At 41.8% G+C, this 20357-nt stretch overlaps 2 protein-coding genes across 3 annotated transcripts in view; one reads left to right on the top strand and one right to left on the bottom strand.

Moving 5' to 3' along the window:
* The first annotated feature begins 194 nt into the window (after window positions 1-194).
* On the top strand, window positions 195-18064 carry smcr8b (Smith-Magenis syndrome chromosome region, candidate 8b). Its single transcript, XM_061719843.1, has 6 exons — window positions 195-712; window positions 9748-10160; window positions 11700-12451; window positions 13294-13719; window positions 14482-14992; window positions 15699-18064. The coding sequence occupies exons 1-6, from the start codon at window positions 536-538 to the stop codon at window positions 16144-16146; spliced, it is 2727 nt and encodes a 908-aa protein (XP_061575827.1). The 5' UTR covers window positions 195-535; the 3' UTR covers window positions 16147-18064.
* Window positions 17622-20357, bottom strand: part of zgc:112980 (uncharacterized protein LOC503706 homolog) — a 17223-nt gene continuing 14487 nt past the window's right edge. Inside the window, exons 17-19 of one of the 2 annotated variants that reach the window (XM_061719858.1) lie at window positions 19992-20100; window positions 18736-18794; window positions 17622-18037 (exon numbers count right to left, since the gene is read on the bottom strand). In XM_061719858.1, coding sequence (XP_061575842.1) covers window positions 18035-18037; window positions 18736-18794; window positions 19992-20100 — 171 coding nt within the window. In that variant the 3' untranslated portion in view covers window positions 17622-18034. The remainder of the gene's footprint in view (window positions 18038-18735; window positions 18795-19991; window positions 20101-20357) is intronic. The other variant, XM_061719865.1, reaches the window with a different exon arrangement.

Below are 20357 nucleotides of genomic sequence, written 5' to 3'. Positions count from 1 at the left end.
CGTAGGGTCTGCGTCGATGTAACGCAGAACCATAATTCAGGCTTGAGCCAAACACCGGCGCGCTGCTGTCAGTCACATGAACGCTGTACAGGCTTCCGTTCTCGCCGGTCAACAGCGTGACATCGAGACATATGTTTTTGGCTGAAAGTTGAGCTCGTTCATCCGGGGGGGTGGGGGGGATAAAAAGAGGAGAACAAATGCCAGGACAAAGGTTAGAAAACCGTGTGACTGTCGCTCGCAGGGAAGTTTCTCCGTTAGTTTCAGGTATAGATATTAAAGCGTGTTCCTGAAAAAACTCCGCTTGTTTTCTTGGGAGGAAGCGGGTAGATCCTCCTTTTCAGTTTCTGTATGATCCCGGTTTTTTTTTTTTCTACCAGCAGCGTCTCGTGGGTGAAAAGAAAAGAAAAATAATAACTGCGCAACAAGTTTTGCAGCCCCCGGTTGTTTTTGAACAGCTGACTGAGCGGCCATGGCGCTGCGGGAGCCGCGACTGCAGTCCTGCTCATGAGAGCCGGCCCAGGCCTCCAGGGGGAAGATGATCGGCTCCCCGGACCTGCTGGCCTTCACCGGCACCGAGGGCTTCGAGGAGGGGGCGGAGGAGCCGGACCTGCCGGAGGAGCTGTCCGTCCCGCTGTGGGACTGCTGTCACCCCTGGAGCTCCGCAGCGCAGTTTACCAGAGACTTCATCCTGGTGGCGGAGTTCTCAGAACAGGTGTGTGTGTGTGTGTGTGGGGGAATGGGCAGAGGTGTCAAAAGTATTCACATTCATTACTCAGGTAGAAGTATAGATACTAGAGTTTAAAAATACTCCTGTAGAAGTTAAAGTATCAACTCAAGTTTTTTACTCAAGTAAAAGTATAAAAGTACTGGTTTCAAAACTACTTAAACTATAAAAGTAAAAGTAATGTAAGGGGGAAAAAAGCCATTAAGGACAAAAGCCATTGAAAATGAATGCATCTTAGTATAATGCAAATTATTAAAGAACCATATATGTGTACTATTGAGCATTAACATGTGTTTCAGAGAGCAGAAGATATGATGACTAGTTGTCTATAAGTATTGTAATGGTGCAAAAAGTCAAACTTCAGAGGCATGTTATCATTTATCCTAACCTTTATTGGAATGTACATCCAAGTTTAGTTGCAGGAATCTGAGGGAACGGATGTAAGAACAAAACTGGACAAGAACATCTGAAACAACCACAACCAAATTCACTCTATCCGGATGGAGCAATTTAACTGGACAGTTTTTTTTAAAGGCCAAAATGAAATAGAGTAACAAGGCTGTTTTTAAAATGTAAGGAGTAAAAAGTACAGATAATTGCGTGAAAATGTAAGGAGTAAAAGTAAAAAGTAATCTGAAAAATAATTACTCCAGTGAAGTATAGATAACCAAAATGTCTACTTAAAGGGGACCTATTATGAAAAACACGTTTTTTCTTGTTTTAACATATATAAAGTGGTCTCCCCTCACCCTGCCAGCACAGGGGAGACAAAATACCATGAATTTCTGCAAGGTCTCTAACCCCCGCCGGACAGAGTCCCCCAGTGTCACGTGGTTTTTTTTGAGCCGATTAGAATCTGCTCCCGTCGTGACGTCACGACGGGAGCAGATTTCCAGAGGTTCAGCCTCCGCTGCTGAAACCACGCCCACAACCAGCTCTCTCCGCTGCTGGAGCGGTCCTTTCATTGAGCCAGTCGGACGCGGCGCCGCGGCGCAGCGGATCCGGGTTAAATCATCCAGGTTCCCGGGTGGTTTGGGAGCTGGGTCCTCGGGGGTCCGTCCCAGGCTGGACCAGCTTCACCCTCCGAGATTTTCAGGCAAATCTGTCGGTTTGATCCCCGGTAACGGGCGATGCGCCGCGGATGCGCTCCGGAGCGGATCTGTGCGCCCGCCGTGGAGTTGCAGCGCCCGTCGCGCAGAATCCGCCGGGCACATCCGGCTGAAATTCCGCCTGTCGGTCCCCGGGAGTCCCTGCTACCAGTCCAGGCCGGTTCCTGCGGTCCCGGCCGGTCGGAACCGGTCAGATTCCCCCGTTAAAGCCGCGGTGACGCGCGCTGCTCCAGCAGCGCTGCTCCCGGGCGCCCGGCGTGGCTCCGGGACCAGCGTTCAGCATCCGCCGGGTAGATCCGGCTTAAATAGTGCATAAATGTTATTTATATACAACTCATATTTTATTTTTTTAACAATAAAGTTTCCATTTGTGAAAATTCAGTGTTGTGATAATTTACAGGCTCGGGCTGCTCTGGCGGAGCGAGGTTTATTCTCCTCCCCTGCTACACGTCATTCAGGGAGCCAATCAGCACAGAGCCTCATTATCATACCCCCCCCTTCCCTAAAAATGAGGCGCAGAAAAAGAGGTTAGAAGCGGTAAAACTAGTGACAGGGCCCACAGGCTGGATTTATGATTTATGTAGAAAAAACAAGCTTTAGATTGTTTTTAAGACATTCAAGGCCTGTTTAAAATATACATTAAATGCCATAATAGGTCACCTTTAAGTAAGGTAATGAAGTATTTGTACTTTGTTACTTGACACCTCTGGAAATGGGTGTTTAAGTTATAAAAACATAACAAATAGATTAAAGCAGAGAATACAATCAGTAATACAATGTACACTTAAGAGTCAAGGGAAAATGGTAAACAGGTAGTGATACATCTTTGTGTATAAAGCCATCTTTGGATTCATCAGTGGTATTTCACAGCATTTGATTTTTAGAGTTCTCCAGATTCTAAAGCAAGGCTGCGTCCGAAATCTCGTACTTCCACCCTAATGAGTATGCAAAAACAGTAGCCTATGTGAGATGTTTTAGTGCGTCCGAAACAGTATGTACTGAATAGTATGGACTATCCATACAGACTCCTGAAAACGAGGACAAACAGACTCAAACACAGCTTTTATCCAACAGAAATAACCACCCTTAACAAAAACAGAAGCTAATGTGCAATAACAATAACAAAAATGATTGTATGCTTATGAAGGTTCTTGTGGGGTCCTTGTGTTGATGTGGAAGGGTGAATGTGTCTATATATATATATATATATATATATATATATATATATATATATATATATATATATATATATATATATATATATATATATATATATATATATATATATATATACATACATATATATATTTATTTTATTTGTTTATATTTTAAATTACATTTTTTTTGATTATTTTTCAGTTATTTTATTTTTTTATATATGATGCGCTGACTGGAGAGCACTTTTAATTTCGTTGTACATAAGTTATAATGACAATATAGAACTATCTATATCTATCTATACTCATTCCAGAGAAATGTATTAGTGTGGATTGATGGAAACTAGCTAAGCATAAACTTCCCACAATGCAATGCAGCGGTGTTTGGTTGCTAAGTGATACGTATATGTCAGTATAATATTAAGTATAATAATATTTTTATATAATATTAATATTATAATATTCGTATATATCCATCCATCCATCCATCCATCGTCCGCCGCTTATCCGTTCCCGGGTCGCGGGGGCAGCAGCCTCAGCAGGGATGCCCAGACTTCCTTCACCCCAGACACTTCCTCCAGCTCTTCCGGGGGGAGTCCGAGGCGTTCCCAGGCCAGCTGAGAGACATAGTCTCTCCAGCGTGTCCTGGGTTTTCCCCGGGGTCTCCTCCCGGAGGGACATGCCTGGAACACCTCCCTAGGGAGGAGGGACATGCCTGGAACACCTCCCTAGGGAGGGACATGCCTGGAACACCTCCCTAGGGAGGCGTCCAGGAGGCATCAGATACAGATGCCCAAGCCACCTCAGCTGACTCCTCTCAATGTGAAGGAGCAGCGGCTCGACTCCGAGCTCCTCCCGGGTGACTGAACTCCTCACCCTATCTTATTCGTATATAATGATATTATATAATGTCATCTTGTTTGGGCTAGAGCAGGGGTTCTTAACCTTTCTGACCTTGGGGCCCAATTTTTTCAGTACAGAGTGGCCCGGGGCCCATTAAATATAAACACTCTATAGCAGGGGTATTCAACTAAAACTTTAAGAGGTCCATTTAGAGAAAATGTACTCAAGCGAAGGTCCAGAACATCATAATATATATATATATATATATATATATATATATATATATATATATATATATATATATATATATATATATATGTGTGTGTGTGTATATTCAAGTAGCCTCATAGTTGTATCAACATCTGCATCTGACTGTTATATTAAAAAAAGTACATATTTGCCAATTAACATGTTTAACTTGAATTAAACAGATTTTTTTCTCTTAAAATAAAGTAGATTTTATTTTATTTTTCAAATGCTATCTTATTTTATTTCTCTACCAGCAGTTTGAATTTCCCCTTTTCTTTGTTAATTGTCTCAACACATTTTTATACTAAATGAATATAAACACATCTTAACAATTTAACAGTTTTGCAGTTTTTCTTTCTTCCCCTCTTATAATCTTATGCCCCCACTTTCTGTCGTTCAGTGAGAGAACTGAGCTCTAATTTCTTCTGTCAGGACTTTAAATATGGGCTGGATGGTGTCAGGTTCTCATATGCATGTGGAGGTGCTCATTGATGAGCCTGAAACGATATTTAGTTTTAATTATGTTCACTGTGGAGAAAGCTGCTTCACAGCTGTATCTGGACCCAAACATGGGCAGGATGTTTTAAGATGGTCAGTTTATTTTTCTGTGACTTCAGTTCAGACTTGAGTGGATATGTTTGATGAAAAACTTTGTGTTTTGTTTCAGCGGCGTTTCACTTTCGCACTTTGAACGCCACGGTCTCTGAACGTATGAGACACTGGTTTTGTCCCAGTGGGAAGACTGAACAGGATGAATTTGTCCATTCCGGGTTGCATATTTAAAAATACAGCGAGGACAAAACTTAGTTTGATTTTACTTTAAGTTATTTACATTAATAAGTTGTCAGGACTCAGTGTGTCGGGTTCATCCGAGCCTGATCAGCTGCGACGGGCACAGCCCGCACCGCAGCTCTCTGGTCGCGCTGCAGCAGTTACTTTCCGATGCTTTTTCGAAAGCCCGAACAGTCCAGTCCAGCAGACACAACAGCCCACGCATCTACATCTACCATCCTTCAGCAGTAACGACGGAGCCCACCGCCCGAGCGGCAGCCTCAGCCGACCTCCCCGGCCGCGGGGACGCGCCGGGATAAAGGATCATGCCGCGCTCGCTCGCTCTGGGCGCAGACCCAAGTAATCGATCCCTGATCCAGGCGGATCTAAACCTACTCTGTGCAAAATGAAGGATTTTCTCTGTAAATACACACCATTTCTCTTACTATTACACGTACAGCTAGCTGAGTGTCTTCTCCTCATTTGGTCGGGAGTTGCTATGCAGTCCCGCGGCCCTCGCGGCCCACACGTACAAAACTAAATTTTTTTTGGCGGCCCACTAGATGGCGCTCGCGGCCCAAGTGTGGGCCGCGGCCCTATGGTTAAAGGGAACCCTGCATATTAAGACATGTAGTCCCTAATTAGCCACAATTGTTCTCTTATACTAAAATATGTTGTTAGAAACACATAAAATAATCTAATTGCTTTAAAAATCTACAATGTTTATTACATATTTTGACCTGCGGGAGGCGCCATGTTTTACCTGCGCAATGTATTCTGGGGGCGATGACGTACGACGGTGGCTCTGGGAAGATAAGCCCCATTAGTTTAACTGGGACAGGTATCTAAAACATAGTTGAGCAGCTCTCTCCCGGCCGTGGAGGCTGACGAGGGAGCCCATAAGACGTCTCGGTTCAGGCAAACTGGATCAAAGTTCTGTGATGCACGGGAGATCTGCAAAAATGATCAATGTTGTGCGCATCTTACCAGTGCATTAGGCTCCTGCGTAGGGGTAGCGTAGCCTACGGCGTAGACGGCGTAGGCTACGCCGTAGCCTGCGTAGGCTACGCCGTAGCCTGCGTAGCCGGGGCTCTACAGCCCGCAGCGCTCCGCCACCCGCTCTCCGCTCTCCGCTCTCGCCGCCGCCGGGATGGAGACGCCGGTGGGCAATATGCACGTTTGAGTGGGCATAGCCCCCCCCTCTCCCCCCTAAAACCGGCCTCGGTGCTGGGTGATGACAGACCCGACGCTGAGGGGACTGGCCCGGGACTTTGACGAAACGGGAGGCGCAGACTTCGCTTCAAGTAGGCAAGAACATCTTTATTTAATTTAATGACGCCAGATCTGGCTGGGGTTTTTATTGTAGCATCGGCTATCTGCTAGTTGAAACGTGTGGTCTGTTAGTCTATCTGAGTTTTATGGTGTTTTTATAGTTCATGCTGTATGGGGCTGCACTTTTTTTTAATTTTATTTTACTTTTTTGTAGGTGCGCCGTCACCTTAATGTTCAGCTGTGTTTTCATCTGTGTTTCTGGTGCGCCGTCACCTGTTTAGCTGTGTTTTCATCTGTTTCTGGGTGTCAGAACAGTGGACGGGGGTTAGCAGGTGCCACCGTGTGACGTACTACCCAGAACGTAAAAAACAATGGCGACCTACATGTTAAATTATATTTTCAAATTTTATAAAAACGAAGACATCAACAAGGTTTTTTATATCACATTGTTATAATTGATACCAACATTTATCTTTTAAGACCTACATGTCTTAATATGCAGGGTTCCCTTTAAGAATCACTGGGCTAGAGTAAACGGGAAACAGCGGAGCGGAGCGCTGCTACTGCTGCTGTGACAGGAGTTGTTAGTTACCATGGTAACAACTCCCCCTCCCAGTGTGCGCTCTGAATAGTACGTCCCAATGAATGCATACTACTGATATTTACTCAAAGTGTGCCGAACTTTAGTATACTTTTTGAGTATATGTTTAGTATGGCATTTCAGACGCACGCAATGATTTTTATTTTACATATTTTATTCCCAGCGGTTCTGTGTTTATATTGCAGTTCACATTTTTTGATGTTGTGGCAACTGATAATGAGCAAGTGTAGCCGTAATTTTAGACAGATTTGCTTAACAAATGACTACATACACTAATAATAATACTACTCTTCAGAAGATGCAGAACCCACCCCACGATCACGAATTCACTTAAGATAAATTAGTGTCTTCACTGGGAAAGTTCAGAGTTTGAGGAGTGTGATGAGCTTTTAGAATCCCCTTTGATCTGAATGTGACTTTTTTACTTCAAATTTGGCCAGACGTGTGAAATACTTTAGAAACCGTAAGTTACAAGAAGTGAAATGATTATTTTGGTCTAGAGAACTATAAAGGGAACTAAAACTAAAACACAAAAAGAAAAAAAACTATTGTTACTTATATACCTGGCAGCTGTCCTTGGGACTTTTTGATATTCGTTAGTGAAAATCTAGCAACAACAAAAAACAACTCATGTTTAGATGTTTCTACTCCCTCTTTTAATTCAAATGTTTGAGTCATAGGGTGTACATAGTTTTTCTCTCTTTGTTTCTGAACTTTCTAAATAAATAATGGCCCTTCATCTATGAATATACTCTATTTACATAATTTTACAACCTTGTAATGACTACTTTTTTTAGTTTTTATTTTTCTTCAGTGGTCAAAGCAATGAACTGAAAATAAACATTTGTACAAGTGCATAAGTTACACAAAAAATAATGGATTAAGATGACAACAAGCCCATTCATCCTTTTGTCCAAATAGAGAGTTCATCCATCCATCCATAACTTCTGCTTATGCGACTTTGCAGGGTCAGCAACTTAAGAAAGGAAGCCCAGCCCTGACTCTCCTCTGCTACTTCCTCTAACTCTCAGGAATACTGAAGCATTTGTTTTGGTTTTCGCTTCCTGTTTCTTCCTGTTTTCGCTTCCTGTTTCATTTTCAAAGTCTATATAAGTTTAGTTTCTATATTAGTTTAGTTATAGTTTGACTTCCCTTGTTCCCATCTTCCCTGATTGTTTGCACCGGTGTCTTGTCAGTCCTGAGTATGGCCGTTACTCAACATCCGTACTTGGATTGTTACGTTCTTGTGCCTGTTCTCAGTTGTTTCAGTGTTAAGGGTGTTTTTTATGATCAATTAAACTGTAGACTTCTATCTACAGTGCAATACGTGTTGACATCATGAAGAACACAAGTAAACTGCTGTTTCAGTTGCAGAAAGAGAGAGATGCGTTCTCGCGTCCTCTAAATTACATTCTCCCAACTCTTACTGACAAATACAAACTTCTCAAGAACGCAAGTCTGTACTTATGTTGTTGAGAATTGAGAAACGGCCTATATATTATCTTGTCCTTCCTTTCCCCTCTGCTGGTCTAAACTGTTTGTTTCCCTGGCTGTGGTTATTCCTGCTCCTATGGTTCTTTGGTTCTTCCAAGTCTGTGTTATTTAAGATTCCTGTTTGTTAGCCTTTTTGTTTAAGTAAAGGAGTTTTTGTTTGCACTCCTACCGTCCTCATCTCCTGCATTTTGGTTACGCCTCAATCAAGACCTCGACAGAACGGACCGGCCATACACTGGACCCAGTGGAGATTTTCGCCCTAAAGAAAGAGATCTCCTTAGTGATATCTATGCTGCACTTAAGGCGCAATGTGTACCTAATGATGTAAAGTTATCTGAACATCCCCTGTATGAGCTAATAGACAAGTTAAAAACATGGGGCGTGGTCACAACTATATATCAATATATTTCAAAAATGTCATATAAACCTTTAGGCCTAGATGCGATATGGAGAAGGGATATACCTGACTGGGACCCAAATTTCAACTAACTGAAGTATGGACCAATATAATATCAGCTTCCAGAAACCCAGATCATCAGCTAATTCATTTTCAATTTGTACACAGAACTTATTTAACACCTCGCAAGCTTTACCATATGAAGATCCTGGTTAGCTCTTTATTTACACTATGCTCTCAGAATAAACCAGGAACCTTCATGCATATGGTCTGGGAATGCCAACCTGTAGCAAAGTTCTGGCAACAGGTTGCAACTGCATTATCCTCGATAACAGTACAGAATATTCCAATAAACCCTCAAACACTTATTTTAAATAATTTATCAACAATCAATGCTTCACTATGTCAAAAAGGAATTTTGCTTTCTGGCTTAACACAAGCAAAAAAGATAATAGCAGTAAGATGGAAACCACCACGCTTAACATCTCCCATTGGTATCTGACTTTTCTTGACATTATCTATCTGGAAATATCTACAGCCCGAATCCATAATGCAAAACAACAAAATATTTTATTTTGGTATATGGCAGCAGATAAAATTAAGGCCAAACTTGAAAGATGTATTTAAAATGGATATAGACTACCTTGTTGCAGCTATCCTTGTCCAGTTTTTGATATTATTATGTTTTGCCTTTGTTTTCTTTTGTCCTTTGTTCAATTGTCTTTGTATTATCTTTTTTTCTGTTTTTCTTTATTATTATGTTTCATCGAATGCTTAGGTCCAAGGGGTGGGTTTGGAAGGGGGTGAGAAAAAAAAAAAAAGAAGGAGATTGCTGACTTCACATCCATATTTAAAGGGTGAAATGCAGCCATTCATGGGATTTGAGCAGGAGAATATTTGTGTATGGTTCAAAACCCTGAGAGCGTTCCCAACCCAGCCAAGGGAAATCTGTCCAGCATGTCCAAATGCACTCTGTCTGTAGACATTTGAGCTTCAGATTGTTGAGGCTCCTGCTGCGTGTTGTAAAGTCCAAATGTGTACATATACATCTGTGTCGTCCTCTTTGAGAGTCGTGTTATCAAACATAAATAATCTCAGTAGATCAACAACGACTTTTCCTCTGTGTTCAGGTGGGTCCAAAGCCTGTTCTCACCGTACCAGATGACCCGAGAGTCATCGGCTCTTTTGACCTCAACCACTTCTCTGTCCGCATCATGTCCGTGGACTACCAGGCGTCCGGCCCCAGCCACGCCCCCCCGGCCTCACCCGGGCCCCGCTTAAACTTCAGCGAGGACTCCAAGGTGATCTTGGGGGATTCGGCAGACGACGCGTTTGCGTATGTTCACTACCTGACTCTGTATGACCTGGAGGCTCGGGGCATGGTGCGTCCTTTCTGCATGGCCTACGTGTGCTCAGACCAGATGAAACTGATAGAGAACTACTCTGAACTGTCGCTGGGCTTCGCTCAGGCGTCTGACAGCCTCAAGACGGGAAACAGACAAGCCTTTTCTGCCGAGTTGCAGAGGAAACTACAAGAATTTGAGTAAGATCTTTTTTTTCCCCTTTGTGTTTTGATTATATACATGATCCCAGAGTGTACGTATTTCAATAATTTCAGTTTTCTCCCATCTCCTGACATCATCACATTATTTTAGAAAACAGGAATTTACATTGTGAAACACTAGGGTTCAACTTTGAGTGGCTTTACTTAGATGGGGAAGGGACTGTGTGGGAGATAAAGCCCCCGGTATTGCAAATACTCACGTCCTTGTACAGTTATGAGCTGGGTTATTCTTATTAATGGTTCTTGCACAATTTCAGAAATGATCTGTCCGATTCATTTTCAGAAAACTTGTCCACAGTCAGGGAAGAACTATGCAAAGAATTTGCTCAAATGCAGCAGATGCCCTCTGTGTTATTGATTAATTAATTTGTTTTCTATACATACATCAATTCCCCATCAGGATCACAGGGGCCTGCTGGAGCCCGTCTCAGCGGTCACCAGGAAATAGGTGGCAGCTGACCTTGTCAGTCACAGGGCCTTCTGTTTTAGAGGAAAATTAGTTGCAAGGTAAAGAAAAAGTCTTTTAATTGCAGAGCAAGACAAAAGTAATCCTAAAGATTTGGGCAACAATCAAGAGACTTCGTTAACAGAATTTTAGAAGGATTTCTCACATATTTCTAATAACTATGCATCAATAAACATATAGAGGTGTGGAATACAGTTGGATGGATTAATAAAATGCAATCCAGCCGCATTACCGATAAAGGTCAGGTGAAACATTGCCATATAGATAATTACACAGTATGATAATAATCAATTGTTACTTATAGATAGATAGATTTATTATAGTACCCTTGGGTAAATTTGGTTCACAGTGAGTGCCTCCTCATACAATCTAAAACCATACAGTCAACAACACAGGATAAGATAAAGTGACAACAGTGCTTTGGCTAAAAGAACAAAGAACAAGAAGGACGGCCCCAAGATAGGAATCAAAATAAGTTAAAACATCAGTAGAAAAAAAACACTAAAATATTAAAACCAAGCAAAAGGATAAAAAATGTGCCTTTTCATAAAAACAAGATAAAGGAAACAATACAAAACATAAATACAAAGTTATGTTGCAGTTCCCTCACTTATTAATGGCACTGATGGCTGCTGGTTCAAAGCTATTTCTGTAGCGTTTGGTTTTACAAGCAGGTACCCTGAACCTCCGACCTGATGGAGCAGCTGAAACTCACATTTAAGAGGGTGGGAGTTGTCTTTTAAAATGGAGCCAGCTATCCTCTGTAACTGTTTAGAAAACAGGGTTTCTGGCTGAAGCTGAGACTCTCCAATCAGCTTGCTGGACCACTTGATGGTTTACCATCAAACAAATGTATCTCTATCAACACTCATCAGATGCTTGTATTAATGCAAGAATCTGACCTATCACTAATGCAGTTTTAATTCATGTATATCCACATTGTTATAAGTGTCAGTTCAGAAACTGCTGTGTAAGAAAAGCGTGGATGGTTGACACCATCCCTGTTGTATCTGTAGGTCTGGACTTAACGTCACTTTCTCTGACTGTTCCAGTTACAGACGACTGACCCTGCTACAGGAGGCCGAACTTCAGGGGAACACAAATGGGTCTACAGAAGAGGAAGAGGAAGAGGATGAGCTTCAAACTGTGGAGCGTTCAATTTTAAATCACAGAGAGCTCCTTCGTCAGGTCACATCCTACCCAAACAGGAAGCTCAAGCAACCCGACTTCCTGCCGTACGACCCAGCCGACTCCCCCACTGATCCGCCGGCCTTTCTGCCTTCTGAGCCCGTCCCGTCCGTCTCCACCTCCTGCAGGTCAGAGCGGTCTCTGAAGCCGCTGGAGGAGCTCTGCAACGCTTACTTCCTGTCCCTGATGAAGGAGCAGCTTGCAGATACAAAACGCCGTTTGTATGGTGACAGGACCTGCCTGAGAACGGCTCGGATCACGCAGTCGCTATCCAGGAGGCTGAAGGTCACAAACTTCCTGTTTGAGCTGTGGAGCCCAGACGACACGGAGGAGGATGAGGCGGATGGTGATGAGTTGGAAGCACAGAGGCCCTCGGACAACAAGAGGGGCACGGCGGCGGTTCAGATAGAGCCGCAGAGCATCGAGTCGTTCTTCTCCTGTGTGGAAGAGATACCAATTAAACTGGATGCAGGAGAGGCTGGGATGGTGGCGGCTGCTGACTCCAGCGCTGCTGTGGAGATGACGGGGAGTGTGAGCAGCACCGACAGTATCGAAGTACTCGGGACTGAGAAGTCCTACCGGACTCAACAGGTCATTGTTGGGTCTGACAGAAGAGGTACAGTATGTCCCACTGATGGCAGCACTGTGAGCTACTGTTGTTCAGAAAGAAAAATTATACAACAGTGTTCGCGTCCATGCTTTAAATCTGAGGATGCATTACTTCATCACATATCTCTCATAGCTTCCACGAGTCTCAGCTGTTACCCTGCAAACTGCTCAGCGCTAACAAATTATTCAGTATACTGTCATTTTTAAGTTTATGTCCTTCGCAAAACTGAAGGACTACTGGCTGCCGCTTCGTATTGGACAAATATGGGCTCATCTTTTCAGTTCACTTCTTTCTATAGCTCCTTTTCACTAAAACAACAGTCACCTCAAGGCACTTTACACAGAATAAAGCTCCCATACTGTCCATTTCAGTTCAATTATGTTAGAGTTTAATCCAATTCCTTCAAATATAATATTTCTATATAATGGTCATTCATTTTGGGTTAGAAAAAAAAAGCTTAACATTGAACAGTATTGAATATTTGCGAGACAGAGAGAGAGAGAGAGAGAGAGAGAGAGAGAGAGAGAGAGAGAGAGAGAGAGAGAGAGAGAGAGAGAAAACCCCAATCAACTGGGAGAGAAAACAAATCTCCCAGTAGAACCAGATTTAGATTTGTCTCTTTGTTTCTTTAGATTTGTCTCTTTCCAGTCATTTAGATTTAATGTTTAATGACTGGAAAGAGACAAACAAACACAGAGAGATGCAAAGAGAACGGTGTTAACTCAGAAAAACGGGACTATTATTTAATAATGTATTTATTATATTTTTGAATAGAGAGATCGGGTGATTGGTATGCATAATTAGTAGTAATTGAATAAGATCCTAGCTGCAGCTCGTCTCCTCCACAGAAACACAGGTGGGGATGATGGACGTCTGCACTCGACATGCGACAGCAGACGCAGCTGCCCGCCGCGTGCCGGCCTACGCCAAACGTGCCAACAGCGAGGACAGCATCGAAGTGCTCAGCACTACCGAGTCCATCTTCCCCGACGACCTCACAGCCATAACAGAGGAGGAGGCAGAGCGCCGCCCTCTGACAAACGGCTTTGACAACGAGGACGACTCCCAGACTGAAAGTACCTCTGACAAAGTTCTCCCAGAGGAGAAGACACTAAGCACTACCACTCCAGAGGCTGAATATGAAGGGCGTGCTGAGGCAGAGGAGCCTGTGAAAGAAATACGGGCGGATGCTGGTGTTACAACCAAAGAGGATTTAGATGCCGAGAGGAAAGACGAAGAGCCCACTCATGAGAAGACGTGCAGACTAATGCAAGGTAACAAATCTACTACACTATCCCTTCCTGAAGCCACATTTACACTAGATACCATTTAAAGGGGACCTATTAATAAAGACACGTTTTCTCTTGCTTTAACATATATAAAGTGGTCTCCCCTCAGCCTGCCAACTCAGAGAAGGAGGAAAGCAACCAAATTCTGCAGTGTCTGTACAGCCGCCCGGATGAGCCGTCCAGTGTGATGTGGCTTCTATGAGCCGTTCAGATTCTGCTCCTGTCGTGACGTAACCAAAATGCAAATTGCATCGGTTGGCCTCCGATGCGTGAAACCACACCCACAACTAACTCCGCCGGTCGGAGCTTCCGCCATTTTTTCGTAGCGGTGTATCGTGTCATTCAGGCAGCCAATCAGCACAGAGCCTCATTATCATAGCCCCGCCCACTCAGAATCCTGCATAGATAAGGAGGTTAGAGAATGGGAAGATAAAGACATGGCTCAGAGGCTGAATTTCTAATTTATTTAGCAAAAACAATCAAAAGCTTGTTTTTAAGACATTCAAGGCCTGTTTAAAATAGGTATTAGATGCCATAATAGGTCCCCTTTAAGATTGCAGATAAACAGCAAGCATTTCTAAAATCAAGTTTTTTAATTTTTCACTTACACAGTATCATATCTTTATCGCTTTCATCTTGTTAAATTTTGTACTTGAGTAAAGTAATATGTTGATTTATTTATTGAGAAAAGCTGCTAGTTTCAACATTATATCAATGTCATGTAATAAAACGGTTGTCACCACACAGCTGAAGTAGGAGAGGATTTGACCCCACGGCGTCCGGAGCTCCATAAGAGGGTTAAGCTGATACCCAGCCTCCATGTCAACTTTGCCCCTCCGGTTGCCGAGCCGGATATGGAACTGAAGCCTCCGCCGTCCGCTCCGCTGAGGCTGCTGAGTGTAGACGAGGCGTCCGACTGTCCCAGCTTCACCAGCTCCTCCGACCCACCCTCACCATCTCACGGGAAACGCATCACCAGCCGCTCTGATAAGAGGAGGAGGAGGAGGAGGAAGGCAGGACTCCGAGCCCTCAGGTTTATCAAACAAAACTCATTTTCCCAGCATGCCGTGTTCTGTCTCCTGAGCGGTCGACCGCTGGTCGTCATCGGAGGAGATGAGAGTTTAGTGAGGAAGCTGGTGGATGCCCTGAGCCTCTTCCTGCCGGCTCCTGGTCCCGATGGAAGCGCTGTGATTCTTTGTTTGACCACTCCCCTCCAGCTAACTGATCTGCTCCACTGGAGACTGATAGGAATACACAGGTACGAATTACCTGGATGTTTTTGTCATGCAAGTCTTTTCTATGCCCATTACAGATTTCTGCTACTGTCTCTTTAAGGCCCTTCTGCTCTGATGGCTCAAAAATGGTAGCGTTAAAGACAGTTGTTCACTGATTTTAGGCATAGCAACCTCTAGATCAGGGTTTATACAGCAATCCTTATGTTAAATTTAATACCAATTTAATACCTTTTTCACTACCTTCAGATTTTTTTTAAAAAACTGTCACAACATTAAGTGTCAATCTTACCTTCTAACATTAATACAGATTTTGACCTATAGAACACTATACAGAACAGATTTATAGACTCATTGATGTTGACCAGATGTTTCACATTTATTTCACTTTGTGAATGACAATAAAATAGACTGCTTAAAATGTAAAAGGTAAAAAATAATACCAATTTAAAAAAAAATAATACCTCTGACAGTGAATTTAACACTTTTAAATGCCTTAAATTTGGCAATTTTCATTTATCACTTTTTAATACTTTTTAAAACCCCGCGGAAACCCTGTAGATACCAGGGCAAACATTATACAAGTCATTAATTGTGATGTCACCAAAAAAAAGAAAGTAAAAATAGTCCACTAGGGGTATCTGCTGCAGTCAAAATACATGAGGCCTTAAAGTAAGTTAACTGGATACTTTCATGTTTGATTGTAACCCGTTTGTTATTATTCCCCAACAGATCGTCCTCCAGCTCATCATCCACAATTATTAATTCTCTGACTCGATACAGTCGTTATCTGGCGCTGCTGGACCTGGATCAGAGGACGCTGCGCGCTCCATCCTACTCCGGCTCCCTCATTAGTGCGCTGGCCGATCCCAACACCGGCATCGGCCGAGGCAGCACCTACCTGCTCCACCTGGAGAGCTGCTTGACTGAGCTGTCCAACATGGTGCTGCTGCACACGCTTACACCTACTTTAGAACATCCAAACGCAGCTGCAGGACACCCTGGTACAGGAGAGGATTGTCCACGCCCACGACGATTATGCAGCAGCGGTGAAAGTGACTCCAGAGTGATGCACTTCCTGTCCGACCTCCTCAAACAGCACCACGCAGGACGCGGACCAGCGGTTTTAAGATTCTCCTATAGCTCAGTGCAGCTTCACAAAAATACCAGTGCAACATGAGTGTATGGTGACCCTCAATGAAGAGGAAAAATACATGATTTTAACAGCTGCAAATGAAATGCAGGACACTTATTTTTAGACGTTCAGGGAGTGGTTTGCACTAGTGTGTCACTGAATACTTTTACATGCTGGCAACTTTGTGGCTATACCGTTTTTTTTGTATCACTGTCACATGCAAACACTGTAACTTAACATAGTTGAGCCACAAATGAGTGCACTGTGCAATTTAACGACCCTGTTCACATTTGAGAGTACCGGTACCTCTACGGCTTGCAGATGTTATAGGCAGGTTGACTGTAAACAGTTAAGTTTGGGAAAAAGTCATTTCATTATTTATTCAGTTTAGTTCAGCAAGTGTAAAGCTGAATCAAGATTACATTTTCACAGCAATTGGATGTGCATAATATTAATAAGCACCATACAACTATGCTGTAAGTTAACTTATCATTTAACTGTAAATCTGGACACAAATTTGCACTCTTCCTGAAATCTGTTTTCATACAGAAGTGGACAATATTAAGAAAAAACATTGGAAGATTTTCAAAATATAATTTACTACCTCATTACAAGATATGGGTTTTTCATGCTGTCAAACCTTACAGTGTATGCAACCTGTTTGAGTCTACAAACACTGAACACTTTAAAAAAGGAGAAAAATACTGCTTTTTTTTTCTTGCAATAATGTACTTCATTGGTGTAAATTCATAGTCATCCAAGTTGCAGTGGTTCTGAAATAAGCGTGGTTTGCTTTGCTTGGTTCTTGAAGAAGCTTGTTCATTTCTAACTGCCTGGTGGGGAGTTCCAGGCTCGTAAACTGCTGTTCGGACATTCATTCATTCTTTCTTTCAAGTCACATGTCAGCCAGTGACTCACCCATCCCATTGATTAGGTGAAAACTGCTTCTTTTTTTTTTTTTTAAAAAGGTATTTTCTTAACCAGAGAAAGTATGCAATGTTATGAATTTATGGCAGTATTTTGAGTAAAACCAAAAATAAATGACCTGAATGTATTTCATTGGTTAATTTTGTGCTATATTTTTAATTCATTTTAGGTTTTGTGAATTTGAAGCCTGGTTTTCTTCTGTCTCAAATCAAAGTCTGAAATGAACACTCAGTTGTTTGTAAAATTACAATTTGGTAGGGAAAAGTAGCACATTTCCAAAAACAGCAACTGTCTGACTTGTCAAAAATAACTTCCACTTTTTGCATAATCTACTTGCCTCAGTCTCGGCAGTAGACATTTTCTTAACATTACAGTTGATACATTTTTCAGCATTATAATGTGATCAGCTAAAACAGGCTTAAAAATGTGCCATATTAGCTTTAAACTTTAAATTCATAAAGAGCGTGCTAATTAAAACATGTGATTTGCTGCAATAAAACTATTTTAAATCACAAACTGCAGTAATTCAAATGTCAGAAAATAATCATGTTTAATCATGTTAATTTATGATTTTAAAATATTTTCTGTGTATGATTACTCGGAAAATAAAGCCATACGTACAATCTGAGAAACAGTTCAAAGAATAAATACTTTTATTTTATCAAAGATTCTTGTTAACTTTCTTTTCGGCTTCTTTACCAATATGAACTCTGATGAAAATATAGAATAAACGCAAATATCTAGAAGCACTTGTGGAAACAATCATTCAATATTGACATCTGAAAAATGATTGGCACAAAAGGTAAAAAAGCAGGAGGAACGAAGATGCTCCCTTTAGAAAATTGGGGAGGGTGTTTTTGAAGTATTTAATGCTGGCAGCACCTGGTCTGTGCATACAGGTGCAGGAAGTTGGCAACCCTTCACAGTATTCACCCGAATGTAGAGCACACACTTCTGCAACAGGTGGACAGGTCCCCGAAGACGTGCAAATCAGGAAATACTCCAGTCACTAAGAAGACATAAAAAAAGACCAGTAGTAGGAGTCAGCATGCTGAAATGATTAAAAACTGGTCAGTCAAAATAGTGTTCTATGGTTCACTGAGCACCACAGGAGATCGTCTTTGTCATTCTCACATAGACAGAAATGAATATTGAACCTGAACGATGCTGTTAATCCAGTCCCAATACCAGACAGTTTAAGAATGGGTATCAGATGATAGAGAGAGATAAATGCTCATTCTTTATAGAAATAACTGGAAAACTTGTGGAATTTTTTGACCACAGCCAATTCTGGGGGCGCCTGCTCAGCTGTAGCTCACAAATGAGAACTGCTGTGTGTGCCGGTCACATGACACACATTCATGCTGACCGGGGAGGATAGTGGTACAAATGTGAAATGCATGACAGTGTCAGGCGTCCTCCAGCTTAGCGCTGGAAATGACTTTCAACACGAAGCAGTTTATGCAGACAGAATCAGTGTTGTGACCGTTTGCAGGATGGCATCCCTGCAAACAGTCATACATATCACATTTGCAACGCCTCAAGCCTTTGCATCCGTTTCAGTTACACTAAATTTCATGCTGCAACTAAACTTAAAAGTCTGCTCTCTAAAAAAAGATGACTGTTACACAAAAACGCTCCAGTACTGTATTATTTTGCATGTCCCACTTTTAAAATAAAGGTTATGCATTGATTTATTGGACTTACGGTTGAATGTGTGAGGGTGCTTTTTACGAGAGGAGCCGAGCTTAACATCCAATGGACTGCTTAAAAGAGAGAGCAAGGTTAAAAATCAACATGACACTGGCGGAAAATCTTACGATAGCAAAGTGTGACCCTCGAAGGTTCACATGAAACAACAGCGCGCACACACACACCACCATTTAGTGACTTGTAAAAGAGAAACAAAGAAGTAAATCTTTTGTTGCCCATTAAAGGAATACCTGAGGGTAAAATCAACTGCAGGTTTATTTGTTAAAGTTTAACTCTTACAGTCATATCCGTACCAATCAATCAGCAGGGACTCTATCCACCCTATCACTTCAGTAGAAAGACATTTTTGAGTTTTTTCAGAGGCTTAAAATAGCTATTTATTATGACATTGAGTGACTTATTGTCTGGGCTAACATTAAATCTGTTAATTAACTAGTGCTGATTTAGCCTAAGAATATAACTTTAATGATCAAATATGACTCATTAGTCCCAGAGTGGGCACTGTAGAGTGAAAAAAGCACAACTTCCTCTTACCCGTCTTAAAAACAGATGTCATTATGTAGTACATTTTTCTCTACGCAACAATGGGTCTAAAAATGTTCAGATTTTTAGCACATACAGAGGAATGTGGGCCCAGCACGACCATCAGCATGATGTAGCGGCAGCATGAAAAGATGGTGACTGGGATTGTTGATCTGAATAATTTTACTGCAAATTTTGCAAAGGGTGTTTTTGTGCCAAAAGCTAACAAACAAGACCATTATGGCCAAAGTTTAAAGATGTCTCAAACAGTCACAAGGCCAACATGTGGTTTCCACATCAGCAGGGAGCTTTGGCTGATGAGGTTATAATTTAGTTGGAAAATATCTTTCTTAAATGTTGATTTGCCAAGTTTCTGATTCTTTGATTATAACATAAATAACTGCTAGCAAGTCAGACAAACTGCACTTAGACAACAAGAGATGTTGAGCTTTGGCACATGTACACATACTGACAACTACTGCATGAAAGTTAAACTTAAAGTCACAACTAAATAAATAAAAATGAACAGTTCTCTGGGAATTTTCCAGAACGAGACAGACGTTAGTCTCAGAATGCTGAGACCAGGAGAGGCCAAATAACCAAGTGTACATGTTGATGCAGTTTCTGTATTTTGCCTCTAGAGGGTGCAGACAAAGTACTTAACTAACAACAGAAGATTGGGAGCAACTATGTTTGATAATTTAAAGATCTTGACAAGATCCTCATACCCGATGTGTTTGCCACCTCCTGTGTGACTTCCTGAAAGAAGGATTTGAGTCGATCTTTATTAATCGATGACAAGCCGTCGCACAACCACTGAAATGCCCACAAATTTTCCTGGAAGACAAAACAAAAAACGCCATTAGATAACATTTTAAAGTCTGGGCTTAGTCTCAAGGCTCCTTCAGAAACATCTATGAAAAGGTAGAAAGACTGTTTATATTATATGAGACTATATATATATATATATATATATATATATAACTAAAGAGAAGATATTCTTCATAGAGATACATTTTTGTTAAAGGTTAAATACATTTAAAAAATACACATGGGGGAAAAAAGAAAATATGAATCTGTAGGAGGAGTTCTAG

The sequence above is a fragment of the Cololabis saira genome, chromosome 1 (assembly GCF_033807715.1).
Source record: "Cololabis saira isolate AMF1-May2022 chromosome 1, fColSai1.1, whole genome shotgun sequence".
NCBI lineage: Eukaryota > Metazoa > Chordata > Actinopteri > Beloniformes > Belonidae > Cololabis > Cololabis saira.
Note: the sequence above shows the minus strand (reverse complement) of the source record. Positions and strands in the feature narration are given on the sequence as shown.